This window comes from Juglans microcarpa x Juglans regia, chromosome 6D (assembly GCF_004785595.1).
Source record: "Juglans microcarpa x Juglans regia isolate MS1-56 chromosome 6D, Jm3101_v1.0, whole genome shotgun sequence".
NCBI lineage: Eukaryota > Viridiplantae > Streptophyta > Magnoliopsida > Fagales > Juglandaceae > Juglans > Juglans microcarpa x Juglans regia.
The window spans coordinates 29544492-29563643 of NC_054604.1; the positions used below are offsets into that span (position 1 = coordinate 29544492).

The 19152-nt window shown below is 34.8% G+C and overlaps 1 protein-coding gene across 1 annotated transcript; it reads right to left on the reverse strand.

The window, feature by feature from the left end:
• Positions 1-13738: 13738 nt before the first annotated feature.
• Positions 13739-18923, reverse strand: LOC121235694 (putative E3 ubiquitin-protein ligase UBR7). Its single transcript, XM_041132062.1, has 6 exons — positions 18673-18923; positions 18397-18558; positions 16983-17141; positions 16149-16409; positions 14298-14963; positions 13739-14062 (listed from the first exon to the last, which is right to left on the reverse strand). The coding sequence occupies exons 2-6, from the start codon at positions 18475-18477 to the stop codon at positions 13973-13975; spliced, it is 1257 nt and encodes a 418-aa protein (XP_040987996.1). The 5' UTR covers positions 18478-18558; positions 18673-18923; the 3' UTR covers positions 13739-13972.
• Positions 18924-19152: the final 229 nt, after the last annotated feature.

Here is a 19152-nt window from a genome sequence, read left to right on the forward strand (position 1 = left end):
TCTGATATATAGAAGTTACTTTTGGAAGTCACAACTAATATATGTAAGGTGGGAGGTGGGGGTGGGAGAGTAGGGAAAGCAGGGCATTTATAATGCCAAAGACGTACAACCAGAAAGAATCATATATATATAATAATATAAATACAGGACTTGTTTCTTCATGGAGATATCTTCTACTTGCTAAGTGACAAAACTCGTTCCCTAAGTATGTGCAACAGTACTGTCTTACGTGTTCCACCCTAAGACAATTAATTCCGGACCACGACAGATATATATATATATATAACCAAGGATACATGTCGCATGCACTCAAAAGTAGTCCCAAAAATAAACAAGTTTTTACCAAGTTGATTGTTTCAAAGTATATCAGCCAGCACTAATAACTCGCTTTGTGACCTTTCAATTTGATTTGAAAGGTCTTTGAAAATGCACCATTAAATCTAGCATCAATCAAGGAACCCCATACGTACATCTATTATATAATATATATATATATATATTTATTTATTTATTTATAGTTAACCACAGCACTATTTTCTGAAGCAAGTAGGGTTTCGTACTCGAATCAAAGTCTCATGCAATGCAAGTTCATGCATATAGTCATGATCGTCTAATTAAAGATATCCCATTAATTCCCAGACACATGGTCATCATGGGTAATATTTATATATATATATATATGAGATGTATTACAATTATAAAGAGATTTTATAAAAATAAATTTAAAAATTGACATGACTAATTTATATGACACATTATATCTACTTTACAATAAAAATAATTTAATTACAACTAAACATATTATAGCAAACAATTTGTAAATTTACTATTATAGAATATTTTTGTGACTAAAATGTTTATATATATATATATATATATATAATATTCGCGTTACCAACGAAAACCTAATTAGTCGTGCATGCATGTGAATGAAACGGAAATTAAACGACTTTTAATTTTTTGCATGATTGCTCTCGTGACTCCTGATGATCGGTATCATGAATATACAGCAAACACATGGGTGCAATCGCTATCACAAAGATCAGTAGTAGACTTAACCAATATTATTAATATTAATGACATAATATATATATAACACCATTAATTTCTTTGACAGTACTTTATAATATAAATAGAATTGAATAATATTATTAGTTAGCCGGTTAGTCCACTTATTAATTTGCTAGTACGTACTGTGGAATATATCGGCCTTTACATAAATTAACTATGTCCAAATTAATTAATAGCCCAACTTCAAAGTTCTTTGTACTGTACTTGGAATATTGCAGTTATTATAATATAATCCCAACTATGAAACTCGAGAATTTGGCAAATTAATAATAATTTTCAGCTTTAATTTAGACTTTCCTTTCATTAATCTGTTGGGTGACAGACAATACTATTCAAAAGAAAAGGTAGCTAATTAATTAGACTATAGATAATAGTCATGATCATCACATGCAACGTACGTTTAACAATTTTGCTAAATACATACATATATATACTAGCGGTACTTATATAGCGTGCGTTTGCCCATTTGTCTAATTGAAAATGACGTGTCCAAAAAAATAAAATTATTGAAAATAATATTAAATCTGTATGGAAGTTTCACCTCTACAAATTAACTATATTTGACGGTAGAGATCAATGCATACATATTATGTTACCTTCAACTATACAGAAGATGTAGTGAGCTCGTATGAAGCTAATCCACCCTCTCTGTTCGTGCTCTCCCTTCTTCTTCTTTTTAGTTAATTAAGAGTATTATGAGATTTAAATTATGTTAAAAATTCTAATTATTTATATGATTTTACTTTCTTAAAAATATTTAGCAAAACTTCATGGAAGATTAATATTTTATAAATTAAAGTTAATTTTAAGTGTATGATATGGTATTTATATTTTTAATATCTATTTTAAGTTAGTTTAAATAGTATTTAAACCTCCACCATTGGATTAAATCTGAGGATTCAATATGAACGACTGGGATTTAAAACCCCATATTCCCCTCACTTTCCATTTCTCCCTCTCTCTCCTTCCTAGCCGCACATCTTCCCTCTTCTTACCTGATCTCCTCCCTTAAGCAACCTAGTGCCGTTGGGCGCCACCCTACGGCGTCACTGACCATCTCAGTGGCTTCCCCTCATGCTGTCAACCAAATCCTACCGTTGAAATCCCTTGGCAGCTCTTTCCTCAGCCTCACGCGAGCAACCCAAAATGGGTCTCGACGCATGGGTTCTCCACCCTTGCGCCACTGCAGCTCAGCCCCAGCTCCACCAAACACCACCACTGAGTTCCCCTCACGCCGTGGATCACTTCCATAGAACCCTCCACCCGTAGCTCCTCCTTAGCCCCACACATTCAGCCCCTCTACACGCACGGGTTTCTCTTTGTAGCGTCGCCGTTAACCACCCCCATGCCACCGTTAACCACCCCCTTGCCACCGCTACCACCACCACCAGCATCCTCCTTCATCGACGACATTTCTGCTTCTTCCTTTCCTACAGTCGAAGCCCCAGCTCCTTTCATGCCTTTTATCTTTACGGGATCTTAGATCCACCGCTGTAGGACCACCACGATGCCACCGTATATTGCCTCTAGCAGTCACAACGCAGCTCTCTTGCTCTGTTTTGTGGTGTTGTTTGCTTTGTGGTGTGGTATTGTTTGGTATTCTGCAGTAATTGTTGTGAGGATGTAGAGGAACATACGTGAGAGAGGAAAATATAACTGTTTATAAATACTATTTAAAACGAGATAGACTCTTTTAAATATAAGAGAATCAATATATATATATATATATATATATATATTCTACGTTTTTTCTTCCTTCCTTCCTTTCTTTTAATTTCTATCTAAAGTATTGGACGCGGTCCTTTTTGACTGGTTCGTCTTCGAGGATGTTATCATTATATATTAATTACCACTACGTAAACAGCTAATAATATTAAAATTTAAATTACTATATTATAGTGCATTTGTTTTAAACTTTAACGTCAAAAAATCATCATTGTGTAAATAGTGTGGTGTGTTTAATGCTCAGCAAGTCCTGACCTGCCTGCAGCCACGTGGTCAAGACATGCAGTATGCAGCCGTTCAGCTAGGTGTGAACATGAAGATAGACTCATTATGAGCTAGCATAATTCTCAAGCTTAATTAGACATGCATGCATGGACAATATCTTTGATCATGCCGAAATAAAAGGTGTCGATATTTTCTCCGACGCATGTAGCAAGAATTTAAATGCATGCCTAATTGGTTAGGCTTGTCTGTAATTAGGTGCGTAAATTTAAATCGAAAAATTAAAAAATTAAATTAGATTGAACAGGATCGAATTAGTTGGTTTGGTTTTGAACTAGTCCAATTTAAAATCAGTTTCTATATTATAAAAATCGGTCGAAACTGGTCTAATTTCAATTCCGTAGTTTCTGAAATCGAACCGGATAGAACCGGCCTGATTGAAAAAAATACATATATAAAAATTAATTTTATATATTATACAAAATATTTACATATATAAATTTTATATATAATATATAATTACATATTAAATTTTTATATATAATATATAATTATATATCATATATGAAATAATTTCATATTATAATTTATAAATTATAACATAAAATGTTAATCTTAAATATGAACATTTGTAATTTTTTTGATCATATGTTATTAATATAATTATATATAAGATAATTTTATTATAATTTATAAAATAAAAGTTTAATCTTAAAGATGAAAATTTAATTGATCATATGTTTTAAACGTAATATATATATATATATATATTAAATTATTAATAACATTTTATTATAAGAAATAATAATTTATTATATATTTTTTACATTTTAAAAAAATCGAAAAATCAGACCGGATCGGATCGAAAACCGGTAAAACCGAATGTACCGATTTAGAAGGGTAGTCAGAGCGTAATCGGTTTTAAAAAATAAAAAATCGATACATATCAGTTCGATTTTAAATTTTGTCTAAAATCAGACTGGACCGGATCGATTACACTCCTATTTGTAACATATAGCTAGCTGCTGCATGCAACTCTTTAATAGTCTGAAAGTGAGAGAAAAATTAAGGATGTACCCTTGATATATAGCTGTATACTCTTGTTTATATAAGAATTGATGTAACCGTGACGAACAGATGATTCTGTTCGTCATGAGAAAGATTATCAAAATTAAATTCGATCTTGCATGATCGTAAGAGTGACAAACGGTCAGAATTATATATTAAAAAAACAAGCAAAGAAACAAACAAACAAGATAAGATAGAGTTATTTTTATTAAAAAACTGAGTTTTTTTTTTTACTGAATAAAACTAAGAGTATTTCGCTCTCAAAGATCGGTGGAACAGTAATGTTTACTCGACAAACACCAAGTTTAGGTAGGAAGATGAGTGGCTAGTTTCATAATTTTCCACATCCAAACTGGCGGAACACATGCATGGACTCAAGTTTTTTCCCCCCGATTATTCAACGGGAGCAACAACCTACTGGTACTTTTGTCCCTACTTCCTAAAGCTGGGCGTTGAAGTCATGTGTGGACAAATTTCATTTCATATCTTGGCAGAGTCCGAGTCAAATACAGATCAGGATTCTCGAGTACCTAGGTACCGTTTGGATTTGAAAAAAAAAGTTGAAATGAGTTATGAATAATAATGAAATAAATTAAGATAATTTATTAATAGTAATAAAATAAGTTAAAATAAATTATAAATAGTAATAAGATGAATTATTAGTTAATATGATTTTAACTTTTTTTGAAATGAAATAGTTGTTATTTATAAATATATTATAATAAATAATAATAAATTATTAATTAACTAACTACCTAATTTTTATTTTTTTTAATATAGTGAATAATAATATATTCCGGATTACAATTTTTTTGTAAAATATCAAATAAAAGTTGATTAATAAAAAATGTTTTAAAAATGATTTTTAATTGTTTCCAAAATCGTTAAATAATACTAATATATATATAAATTTGTTTTATATATATAATGGTAAATGATAATAAATTAGAAAAAATAACATCATTAAATTATAAAATCACTTCTTTTTTTTTATAATTTTAGCAGTATAAAATTTACATATCGACCAATCATTGCATTAAACTAAATTTACATATATAGCTCATAAAATTAGCAACCATATTTTCTAAACAAATTTGGTACAAACTTCCCCATTTATGGAAATAAGTAATATATTGTCACACCAAATTCAAGTTTGTAATACATTTGAATCTCTTACTACACCCTTATAATCTCAATATTTATTACATACATATCAATGATCACCCCTAGCTTCCCACATACGAATGGCAATGTCATCCCTAATTCCAGCCATAGCTCGGGCTGATTCGACGGTCATGTCAGGATGACGTACTGAAGCTGCGGCGTCACTATATGCACGATCGCTTGGACTCAGCTCCCTATTTCTCCAGTCCTCGAACAATCAGTCATTCGGCGTCGTCATTCTAATAAAATTGTGTAACGTACAACATGCAATGATCAGATCCCCTTGCCTCCCGACTTTATACGCAGGCATGAGTCTTAAAATTCTAAATCGTGATTTCAAGACCCCAAATGTACGTTCTATTACGTTACAAATGCATGAATGACGATGATTAAAATAATTCTTATACCCCCTAAATCCCCTCTGACCTTGACGGTCACTTCTATGATATCTCTTTCTGGGATAGGGGGGCATAAATCCCCGAGTACATGGGTACGCCGAATCGACTAGATAATAATGACCTGTTACATTAACAGGAAAAAAATCAGATCCTTACCAATCATTCCCACAGATGTAACAAAATACATATAAAGAGAAAGAATTTGCAAACAAAAATTATTATAATAATATAAATATTTTTACCATCGAGAGGCATTGGAAATTGGTTGCGGCCCTGACTCAATGCATCGATGAATACGCGTGCATCATGCGAACTTCCCTCCCAACCAATGTACAGGAATGTAAACTTCATGTCCAAGTTACATAACACAACACGTTTTGGACAACTCGGCCATGTCGGTTGCGATATGCCTCGCGCACCTCTGCATGTACAACAGCGGCAATCATCGTCCCATCAATTGCACCAATGCATCCCTGCAAACGATGAACCCATCTAGATATGATTGCATACGGTTCAAATAATTTATTAAACAATGACCCAATATACACCCCACTTATAATTAATTATCTACCATAAACAACTTACCTCAAACCAAGGGTAACACCTCAGATTGGCTGTGATTGTTGGGTGCACCCCGGATGTGTGAGTTGGGTAAATAAGATGTGTCCCAAACCTACACAGAGACTGCATAACTTTCTTTACGTGGGAGTTAACAGTTTCCGTTGAATGTTGAAATCGCTACCCCACTCCTCGTTGTTCTTCTCCAGCCGCCACTACCCATGTGAACAGGCCTAATTATTCCTCGACGGTCACCCCTTTTCTAGTGTCCTTCAAAAATCTATTTGAACGTAACAAGCTGCATAATGCATGAAAGGCATCAACCTCCATTCGAAATAACTCGCGAGAATTTGTTGGATTCCCATTCAAAACTTCCAAAATATATTGATGTCCCCGCAGACCGATATTATGTTGTGGCTGTCTAAGATGTTGTTGCGCTTGTCTACCGGCCCTCTCAAGAAATACGAGTGTCTCAAGATCATCAATTGCAAGTTCATCTCCACTACTATCAATCGAACCCACATCAGTAACAATGTCATCTGCATCAAGGTTCATGTTCATCGAGTAGCTTCCTGCTGACCAATTCGCATGGTGCACAGTGGGTTAATTCGCACTTTTATTTTAACAACAGTTTTAAGTAATCTTCCAAGTTTACAAAATAATCATGCATTATTATATTCAGATAATTATTATGCATTAAGGTGAACAATCATGCATAATCCAAACACTGCCTTAACCCTTAAAATCAGGCCCTCATCTACTTCATCTAAATGAATGGTCCAGACAACAATGGTAAAAAAATTAGCAGTTCATAAAATCATCAAACCAATAAAGTCACAATGGCCTAAAGAATAAAATACAACTCATTATAAATGCTAATTTAACAATTACGGGCCCAATCGTCCCTCCCCACAGCATCCATTGACAAGAAGAATTGCCGCATATCTGGGTTTAGTAATTCCTTAACTGCACGCACAAATTGTTGAGGTTCCAGCCTTGGGGAAAGCTCGCTGAGCAATGTTGCACAATGACTAATCGGATCATAACCGCCATTGGTGCGATCACTATGCTGTGATCCTTTGCTGCGCTTTGCTGAATCCACAGTTTCCTGATCCTCATACTTTCTACGACGCGCAATCCGTTTCACCTCCTCAACGACCTCAGAAAGTTGTACCTCAAACTCGCTCTTTTTCTTCTTCGTTCTATGTGATGATTGTGTCGGTGCATCGATTGAAGGTGACCCGATCCCCATCAAGTCAATAAAGTCATCATTGTCAAGGGGCAATCCCTGTCGATTGCCAAATACGGGAGGCCGCCGAGCTCGCATCTCCTGATCAAGCCGGCGCTCGTCGTCGCTATCTACGGGCAACTGTGTTGACGCATGTTGCATAGTCCCGTATGCAACAGAAGTGCCAAATATAGTGCACAGCTCCTCGTACTTTGGACAACCAAAAGTACGAAACCTCCCCCATTTGGACTTAACCTAACAATGATTGCATTATACATACATGTTAATAATCAGATGAGTAATAAGCAAACTTGCTTTTTGGTTAAAGAAAGATGGTGGGAAAGTTAAGTTTTACCCTGATAGCATTTTCCCAGCAGTCGTCGCTCGCGACTACTATCTTCGTGTCGGGATCCCAACCCATCCCGGTTTGGCTCAATAAATCGGTGAACAAATATTGTAAACCCTTAAGCCTCGTAAGTTTGCCTCGAACTTGGTTTGCGTCAAACACTTTTACACCAACAGCGGTTAGTCGCTGAGCATAAATTGAATGCTCTCTAAACGTGATCTTTCCACCCTTTAATCTACCCTGAAGGGCATCCTGGTAGAGCATGTCAATGAATATATCCTCCATGCCATCGCCCCAAATCTCACGATCCCGGATCGTGTTTTCCGGATCATCCATTTCGAATAGCTAAGAAATTGGTAATATAACATAGAAAAAGACATTGGTCGTCAACTATGCAACATTAAAGGCAATATGCAGGAATATGAGTAATGACCCGGAATTAAAATATGACCCATACCTGTTGATATGGGCGATGTCTAGCAGATGAGCGTAAGGAGTATCGCTAGAAGATGAGTCATGACGGAAGTTTAAGGCCAAAAGTAAACTTTGTTATATTAAAATACACTACAGTAGCAAAACAAATAATAAAAATCAAGTATGCATACCACTACCACATTTAGGTATGCATACCAAAAATAAAAAGCAAAACAGACAACAATAATAATTTTTTTAAGTGAGCTGAAATGAGCCCCCAAGCAAACAACCACATTCAAGTATGCAAACCCAAATCCAAACCGCACCACATGCACGGTAGTAGCAGACCAAAATATAGAAAAAAAAAAAAAAAAAAAAAAAAAAAAAAAAAAAAAAAAAACACCCCACTACCACATTCAAGGACCCTTACCAAACATAAACAAAACACACCATAATAATTTTTTTTTAAGTGACTTCAAATGAGGCCCTAACCAAAGATCCAAATTCAAGTATGCATACGCAAAAAAAGAACCACATGCATGGTAGTAACCCAAATCCAAATAATAGGGAAAAAAAAAAAAAACCCCACTACCACATTGAAGTATGCATACCAAAAACATAAACAAAACACACCACAATTAATTTTTTTTTAAGTGACTTCAAATGAGGCCCCAACCAAAGATCCAAATTCAAGTATGCGTACCCAAAAAAAGAACCACATGCACGGCAGTAACCCAAATCCAAATAATAGGAAAAAAAAAAAAAAAACCTCACTACCACATTCAAGTATGCATACCAAAAACATAAACAAAACACACCACAATTAATTTTTTTTTAAGTGACTTCAAATGAGGCCCCAACCAAAGATCCAAATTCAAGTATGCATACCCAAAAAAAGAACCACATGCACGGCAGTAACCCAAATCCAAATAATAGGAAAAAAAAACTCCACTACCACATTCAAGTATGCATACCAAAAACATAAACAAAACACACCACAATTAATTTTTTTTTAAGTGACTTCAAATGAGGCCTCAACCAAAGATCCAAATTCAAGTATGCATACCCAAAAAAAGAACCACATGCACGGCAGTAACCCAAATCCAAATAATAGGAAAAAAAAAACCCCCACTACCACATTCAAGTTTGCATACCAAAAACATAAACAAAACACACCACAATTAATTTTTTCTTAAGTGACTTGAAATGAGGCCCCAACCAAAGATCCACATTCAAGTATGCATACCCAAAAATAAAACCACATGCACGGCATCGATGCAGAACAAATAACAGGAAAGAAAACCATAACCACATGCACGGCAATTTGGAACACATAACAGGAAAGAAATCAGGCCCCAACCAAACTACCACATTCAAGTGTGCAAATCCAAAAAAAAACCACATGCACGGCAAACCATAAACATCACAGCATTATGCATTGTTAAATAATCTCATTATGCATCATCATTATGTAATTTCAAACCATAACATCTAAACAAATGAAATGGGTAGACATCATAAATATTTTCTAAACACCTAAATTTACAAATGAAAATAAGAATAACATGGAACTTAGCACTGTCGTGCTCATGAGCACATCTTGCATAATATGGATAATAATCTTTCTCGGTCAGTAACCACTACACAACAAATTTTCCCAGCAAATTCATCTCCCAACTAGAGTCACGCCAACAAAATTTTGTGCATTGCATACATAACAGCTAAAAATGATTTGAGATGAGTTAGATTTACATACTTGGAAGGACCGTGTTCTTGGAGCCGTGGTGGTGATAGAAATACCCCGTGGGTGTTTATGGTAGGATTTTAATCTTGAGGTGCGCTGTTTGCAAATTTTATGAAGGGTGGGTTTCATTTGTATAGGCAATTTGTGAATTTATCATGCAAGAGGCAACGTAAATAAAATAATTCTACAGTATTAAATGTGAATCTCACGATGAAAACCCTAGAAGTGTGTTCGCAGGCTTTGGATCAGGGGGTAGGGGAATCTCTGTAAAAGGAAGGGGGACGTGATGTGGTACGGTTACCAGGCAGTAGCTCAAACCCAGCTCGATTGGTGGGGATGGTGTCTCTCACGCGATCAACGGACCTGGGTTGCCTTCGCCGTGGGTCTTGAAATGCTTCCAATTCGTGCGATTAGTTGGGCTGCCTTCCAATTCGTGCGCATAGTAGTGAGATTGTAGATGAGATGGCCCCCGCAACTATGCCGTGAAGTGGGTTGAACTGGTGAGCTTTGGCGTTGATGACGGCAGGAGATGGGTCTGGCATCGAAGGAGGAGCTCTGCGTGGTAATGAAGATGAGGGGTGCGTGAGGGATTTGAAGACCTCTGCGTCGAGATGAGGGTGCGTTTCGGGCTTGGGTAAGGGGTGGGTGAGCTTCGTTCGCCTTCTTCATTACTCCCGTGTAATGGAAACAGTTGAAAGGTAAAGTAACAGTAAGATGGATTTTGTCTTATATGAGAACACATCGGCACCTTTTCTATCAAACGAGTTCATCAATATTGAAGTCATCTTCAATATTACTTTCCGTACAAAATGAGCTGAAGTCTCCTCAAGTCTCCTCCGAATCCAAACCGCACCTTAGGCTGCCATGAAAGTGTTTTTATCTCATTAATTTAATTTTTTTAAATTTTAAAATAATAATAATATTAAAAAATAATATTTTATTCAATTTTCATCTCAACTCATCTAATATCAACTCACTATCAAAATCGCACATTAGTGAGTTCAATTGCTACAAAATAATTACAGAGATAAGATATGCATATAAGGCGGCTCTTATATCATAATTTATAGTTATATATATATATATGTATGTATATTTCTATGCAAATTTTCATAATATAATTAAATATTGTAGAATCCAGTATTTCTTATGTATATCTTTCTCTCACTTTATGTACTGAATCGGATCTTGACCAATTTAAAGTAGTAATAATAAGTAAATCGTAATGATGACCAAAGTAATATAGAAAGATTGATTGTATGTTACTCATCATTCTTTTTAACATCATTCTCTTATTATCTCATGATATATATGACATTAAATTATTGAAGACTATTTCTTTTCCTTTTTTTTTTTACTTTTAAACCACTCATTTGATTTGATGTAATATTAAGTAATGTTGAGATAATGATAGTACTAAAAATGATGATAAATAGAATTTTTCATATAGAAAAGCATGACTTCGAATTGGTAAGCCATACATAAATTCTGTCGCTTCAGGTGGTTATATATATGGTCTCAACTGATCTTAGTGATCAAGAGCTTAGCCAAACATGCTTATAACTAGCTTGTAATTAAGAGACTACAATTTATGCATTTCCGGCCTCACCACCCAGCCATATAGTTTGAGTACCTATAATTCTATGAATGAGCTATCAAACTCTTGCTTACATTGACTTTGGCAAAATTGTTTATAAAAAATAAAATAAAATAAAATAAAAAAAGGCCATGACCATCTGAATAGCATGTTGAGGCCAAAACAAATAACATGACCTTAGAGCATTTTCAATACAAGAAATGTAAATTATTTGAAGAATTGCTTAAAAAAAGGAGTTTCATCTTATTATTTAAAAGGAAATTTAAAATACAATTCGCTATAGTAACCTGCTACATGTAGCGGGTACTGTTCATCCTGTAAATATTTTTTAAAATTATTCATATTTCATTTACTCTTTCATTTTCTTTTACTTTGATTTTCATCATATAAACAAATTATTTTTATTGTTCATCATTTAAAACACCTCCATTTTATTTTCTTCTAAAAAAAATCTTGGAAATATTTTTATCCAATTTTTTTATATTTTGATTTTATTTGGCTTATATATTTTTATTTTGTGTGTATAGGGCTAAATTATATTATAGTGTATATAAAAATGTATTGCAAATAATAAAAAAATTTATGGATTTTGCAAATTTATTGGTAGAAATGAAATATTTAAAAAGAATAAAAAATTTTATTTAAATGATATGAAGAAAAAATAGATAATTAATTAATGTACGATATATTGTAGGAGTGATAATATGTGACTCGACCCGTTAACCCAACACGAACACAACACGATAATAATGGATTTGGATAGTCTTAATGAGTTCGGGTCAAAACGGAGTGACTCGTTAAAACAAAATTGCTTAACAGGTTAATTCGTTATAACCCGTTAAGAAAGTTAAAGTTACAATTATACCCTTATACCTAAAAGTAAAATTGTTGAGATTTTAATTTCGATATTTTTATTGTTTGGATTGAAATTTTAGACTTGTAGTTAGTTTTATATTTTTTTATAGATATTGTGGTTTTAACATTTATACAAAATTATGTAAATTTAATGAGGTCAAACGAGTTAATTTCGAGTTTGTTCAACTCATTTACACAAATGGGTTGAAACGGGTCAGATCGTGTTAACTTATTTCATAGTATTCACTAACGGATTGACACGACACGACCTGTTATATTATGGGTCATGTTAGGATTTGAGATTTTGACACGATAAGTTTAGCTAATTGTGTTCGGGTTGATTTATATAGTATAATATATATATCTTGATACAATACAAATACAATCTGTTAACACGATTTAACACCCGTAATATATTGTAAAAGTTATATATAAAATAGAAAAAATTGAAATTTGATAATATATTTGAAAGGATCAGATAAAAGGAAGTATTGTATTAAGTTATGCTACGTCATTTCAAATCTTAAATAGGTACCTAATGGGAAAAACAAAAATGTTTTCAAGGACTAGTTCCTCGGTAGTCGGTACGTCACTTCCTACGTACAGAAGTTTTCTTTCTCGAGACTTGGATGATGATAGACTCGTCGAGAGAGTACCAATTTTTTGTATCGACTTGTCTTTTTTTAACATTAATTTGTGTTTGTTTATTTTTTAATATTGCGTTTTTTATTTTCTTAATTTCTTTGTTTTAAAAATACACAAAAAAATACTTGAAAAAAAAAATAGTTACACACGATGCACTCCCCATAATTGGACTGACAAATCATTTTAACCACGCTGACCCTATCGTTTTTCTAAACAACGCAAAACTAAGCCGAAAGACCAATCCCAACCTTTAAATGCACTCACTAGCTTTCCATGTTTTCCCAAGATTCCAAGGTAGTCCAGAAGTACAAGCAAGAGTATGATGACTTTCTGTAAAAACATGTCTATCCTAATCATGCATACACATCACTCTTCAGTGGCTTTACCCGATCTGGGTGGGCTTATTGCTATTGCCAGCAGCTAGAGAAACAAATACATACGACAATTCTTGGAGAGAATCGGGCTGCAATTGGGTCCTCCAATCCTCGGTGTCCATAATTTAGTCCTACGGAGCCTTGACCACCTGCATTCTTCTTGATAATTAATATTGTTGATGATGTTAGAATTAATAAAAGTGACATTAGATTGAATGCCACTTGTGGAAAAGAAAGCAAACCATTTTCACCATAAGATGTTACTACAAGGGGAGGGACGGAGAAAATAGAAAAAAGAGAACAAGAGGAATAGAGAATACACAAAAGCAAGTTCTAAAGTAGTGCTGGCAAACATCCCAATTAAGTTTAGAAGTGCATAAGCAAATAAATTTACAAGGCAAAGCAGTTGATGTTGGTAAGTTTATTCTAACTTAAAAGAGCAGCCGAAAACCATGTCATGCATGTTTTGTGATTGTTTTTTAACATGGATGTCTCCGCTGTCAACAAGGAAGTCCAACGGTTACACATGCATTCAACTGTAGCAAATTCTCGACAACAGAAACTCAGTCGAGGCGGCGGCGCTTCTTTGCTAGATTCTCAAACACCTGGTGTACATCAGCAGCTGTGATTGGCTTTGTTGAGTCGAAGGACTCCTGCCAAGGAAAGAGAAGGAGAAGAGAAATGAAATAATAAAGTGTGAGCACTGTTACCCTAAAAGAAAAGTGGAACGAACAAAAGGCCAAATTCCATGCCTTCCCCTTGCCCCATTCTGCTTCAAAAAAGGTTGTACTGTAGCTTCGGTCGGTTAATAACATGGCAATTGCCCCTGCCAGTACCGGAAGTGATAAAAGTGGGACCCATTAAGAAGTCACAGATTTAAGAACATACCAGGAAACCATGGATCTCATTCTTCATATCAGCAATGCCATTTAGAATCTCCATTTTTTCTATATGACCGAGATTGTTGAATAAACTTAGCTCAGCACCCTCCCGTTCCTGTAACTTTTCTGTCCTCTTCAGCGTTGCCATTTTCTCATACTCTGCAATGGAGTCCTCCTTGTCAAGCAGAAAAGCAATACGCTTCTGGGTGTAAATAACCAAGCATTTTTCACATCTGCAGAGGACATCTCGCCAGCTTTTGGAAAGAAACAGTGGTTTATTCTCCAAAGCAGATGCGTTCTCTGGGTTTACTCCAAGAACACAAGTAGTCAAAGGACTGCTAGTTTTTACACATTGATCAGAACCCACATTATTCTGAGAATTTTCTCCAAGAGACATACCATCCCCATCACATGCAAACTCAGAACCTGATTTAGTATGATCAACTTCAGGATTATTACGGGCATCAATATCATTCTTTACTTTTCCAGATCCACCAGCTGACGATGTATCTTCCAACACATTCTTATCCTTATTAGTATCAACGGTGGCATCACATTGTCTGCCCGCTGCCCAGATGGACTGAGGATATGACCCCAGAAATGAAAAGCTGGTTGAGCAGGCCCTACATATGAAATCCTCGTACAGAGGTTCACCTTCCTCATCTCTTGGAACCTGCAGTATGGTAGAAAGATATGCACAGCACCAGGGAATTAAATAATGATAATTTGCATGAGAAGAAAATTATGCCAATTTAGGTAAGCACTAGTTATCAACTTGTAGCTTATTTTTAAATCACTAACAATAGGCTTCGGAGTGACTCAAAGAGAGAAGTCGTGCTTAGAAATCTTTAAACAAACAAACCACTTAAACAGAAAAAGAAGTGGAATATTTTTAAAGTTCACATATACAATAATGAATAAAATGCAGATACCAATTTTTCAGCTTCCGCATACAATTGCGCACACGTACGAGATGAAGTATTAAATAAATGACAGTCAAAGAAAATTAGGTGAATGCTTCCATTCCGTTAATCCTTTATCAAAGATGGCAAGCACAAATAAAAGATAAAACTCATGGTATCATGTAACTTGCAATTTTAACACAAAAACTTGAGAAACAATGTTCCTTGAATCTTATTTTTTACAGACAAAGCGTACATGAAAAAGAGAGGCATGCAACTATAGCAGATTGTCTATAAGTGATCAATAGGATTTATGAATGATATATACAATATTGATATACTAATAGTGCACCTGGGCTCTGCCTTTTGTAGGTTTTAATAAAAACTTCGTTACTTACAAAAAAAAAAGCATTAATATACCAATAAGGTTTACTTTTATCAGGGTTGAGGTCAGAGACTTAAGGTTCCAGAACAGTATCAATTAAAGAACCCTCTCAACTGATGAGCTATGACCTAAAATCGCATGGCTTAACCATTATTTATTTATTTATTTATTTTTGGCATTGGGTGGGGCCAATTCCAACAGGACAGCTTGAAGGTAGAGCTACTGCAGTAACACCATTACTCAACAAAAGAAAAATCACACAAGGCAGATGGTGAGCCCCAAAAACATAGATTGGCTCTTAGTTCCCGGCCAGTCAACTCAAGCAGATAGTATGTCAATATAAAAGGTAATGACGTGACTCATCAGTTTCTCTATCCAAACCCATCAATGCTAATTTAGCTTCTCACATGCAAGAATCAGTCGCTCAATTGGACAGCAAGACTCGGGACTTGAATCATTAGAGCAACATATAATAATATTTCCATGACCAATTGCATCAAAAGTAAGGAGAATACAGAACAAAGAATTAAAAAAAGAATTGAGAGCCATTGTGAAAGCACAAGCTACCAACCTCATCAGAAGATTCAAGACCAAGATGCTCCTCGTGAAACCAGTCCTCACATATACAGCACTGTATCATTTCTACTTGCTCTTCAACATCAGGATCAGGATAGGGCTTACTGCATGTGCAGTATGAGCCTCTGAAGTTATGATTATACGAGTTCTCGGCATTCTCAATATCTTTATTTGGGAAAAGTTTGCAGAAGAACTCCCCAAATTTTGAATTTCCACAGTCACACCTAAAGTTTCTCTTGGTCCAGAGCTCCACAATCTAGTTCCAGTAGAACAATAGAAACCACCAATTGGCATAAGCATATAGACAAGGTAAAGTATCCTTGGAGAAAAGCTTTACAGGATTGCTAAATTGGATATACAAGTTTAAATGAAAATAAACAACTATCTGCAGCAGGCATAATGAAGATATGAGTTCCTAGCATAATAGAGATCATTTGCATGATCTGATAATGAATTTGTAATCCACCCAAGCAACTGATCCAAACTAACAACCCTATTTCAGATAAAGATAAAGCAATAATGCATATTTTAGACAAACTTCAAAGTGTAGAAAACAAAAATTGTGGCTGGAAATGTATGTCAGACAAACGTAATCATCCATGCTTCTAGAAGATTAAGAAAGCAGTTAACATTAAATCCCTGAGAGGAGCGGAGAGACTCTAATTTCCAACGTAAATTCCAGCTCTCAAAACATCACGAAGATTGAAACCATATCCATATGAAAATCCAATGCCTAGTAGTCAAGAGTTGAGCATTTACTCGAAAGTTAAATCTCTCCCCTTATCAATAAATAAACTCTCAACCCTGAAAATAATTGGTGTGGGAATACCTCATGGCCATCATGGCAAGACAAGGAGCAGGCCGTGCAAACTCCAGCATTTCCATCTGGGGTACAAGTTAGACATGAAAAGATTGCCTGCCTCTTCATATAACCATTAATATAAGTGCATTCCTTGCCCTCATCTCCTCCCAAAACCAGGTCAGCTTCCTATGTGCCACAAATTAATGAAAGACAAATAACCCATTAGTTTAACCCAAAAAGTGTATAATATTGTATATTAGGTTGTTTTTAAAGGTAAGAAATATAGATTAATGAAAGTCAATGAATAGACAACAGAATTTTATAACATAAGAGGAAGGGTGACTGGGATTGAAGATAGAAGAGGGGATAAAAACTTGGATTTCCAATAATACCTGTGGCCCAATATGAATTTGTTAAAAGTTCCATATGTAATGAACTGAAATGATTTAAAAGTCGTAAGGATCAGAAACCAAATCTTCTTTGTATGCCCAAAGTAGATGTATGTTTAACAGACATTATGTCTTATTATATAAAGGAATGAATGCAATCTACATTCGAAATAGAGGACATTCTAACTACGAAAAAGGATGAAACAGCAAAACAAAGGTACATGAGATGAAAATGTGAGCTGAAGTGAACGTGGATCCCATCATGAGGCATGGTAGACAATTTTTAAGTTACCTACTGGTGAATTAGATGGAATAAATTAATATTTTTTTCAACCTTGTAGATTCAGTCAGATATATACTCCCAGCAGAAGCCACCTGAAGTTTGATAATCTATCCATGAAGAAAAATGGTTCAGAGACTAAGAAGTTTAAGTTAAGAGGCAAATACATTCTTTGGTTATCTTTTCAGGTGCACGATTGTTTCCACAAACAACATTTGCGTCCCTTTATGCTAGCAGGCAAAACGTTTCACCAAGAGAGTAACTAAATTAGCCCTCGGAAGAAGGTTCAGCACCAAGGATTGATGTGTAAATAATGAGGAACTATGTGATTGTTGTTACACTCAAAAACATCATCGAGAAAATCAAGTTTTCAGTCACGAAAGATAAGTCAGAAGATTAATTTTAAAAACTACCTTTCATAATTTACAGACATGTTCAAGCTGACCAACAAGATTAAAAAGCTTAGACGCTGGTGTCTAGGAGTAAGGTACTTTTCGAAGAGATGATAACTTGAATTATTATTATTATTTTTTTTTTATTTTTTTATTTTTTGGTTTTCGACAAAAAACCCCACTCAACTCTTCCTCGTACTAACAATTTTAGCTGGCTTAGCCATTAAAAGTTTAATGCAAAACTAAAACAGCACAAAAAATTTAATTTGCAATCCTAGTATAACATCTTTTCATCATTTCTACGGCAACCAAAAGAGTAAAAGTCCTCTACAACTATAACCAAAACAACAAACTAGATTATGTACAAGAAAGAAGCAGACCAGCTCCTGTTCCTCTACGCCTTTGAGGTACTCCTGGATCGAAACGGTTTGCTCGGCTTCATCGTCAAACGCATCAGACATTTTGTCCCCAAACTATATATAACTTAGGCAGAATCTGCAACTCGTTGGTAACCGATTGTGTAGCTTCGAACCTGCGATTCACTGAGAACGAAAGGAACCAGTATTAGTGAATAAATTGTGAAAAATGTGCAATTTTGGGTGCTATTGGAAAGAAAACCCTAGATTGGACGAAACGGGAATTTCGAAGAAACACACCTGATGCCGTGGATGAAACATTCTCTAGGGTAATCACAGGTCGATGAGACTGAACTAGAGGAGGGCGTTTCAGAGAGAAAGAGGGAAAGAGAGAGATTATGCTGGCTGAGATAGAAGGGTTAGGGTTTTTTTGTGGCGAGGACTATAGGGACATTTTCCCGCCATATCGAAACCCCTGGACGGTGTATGTGTTCTTCACTACTTGCTCAAATCAAAATGCGCAAGCAATCTGTTCCCTCCAAACGTTGGATTGACATGTGCTCTGTCTAACCGTTTTTTTTATATAGTTTTCAATCTAAACTTTTTTGTTATTATCACTATTTTCATACGTTTAATTAATAAATAATTAAAACTAAAAATATTATTCTTCACTTAAAATTTAACATTCTCACTTATTAATACGGCACATTTTAAATAATTGCATTTAAATTCTTAAATTTATAATTTATAAAATAATTCGGTTGGAAATTATAAATTTCA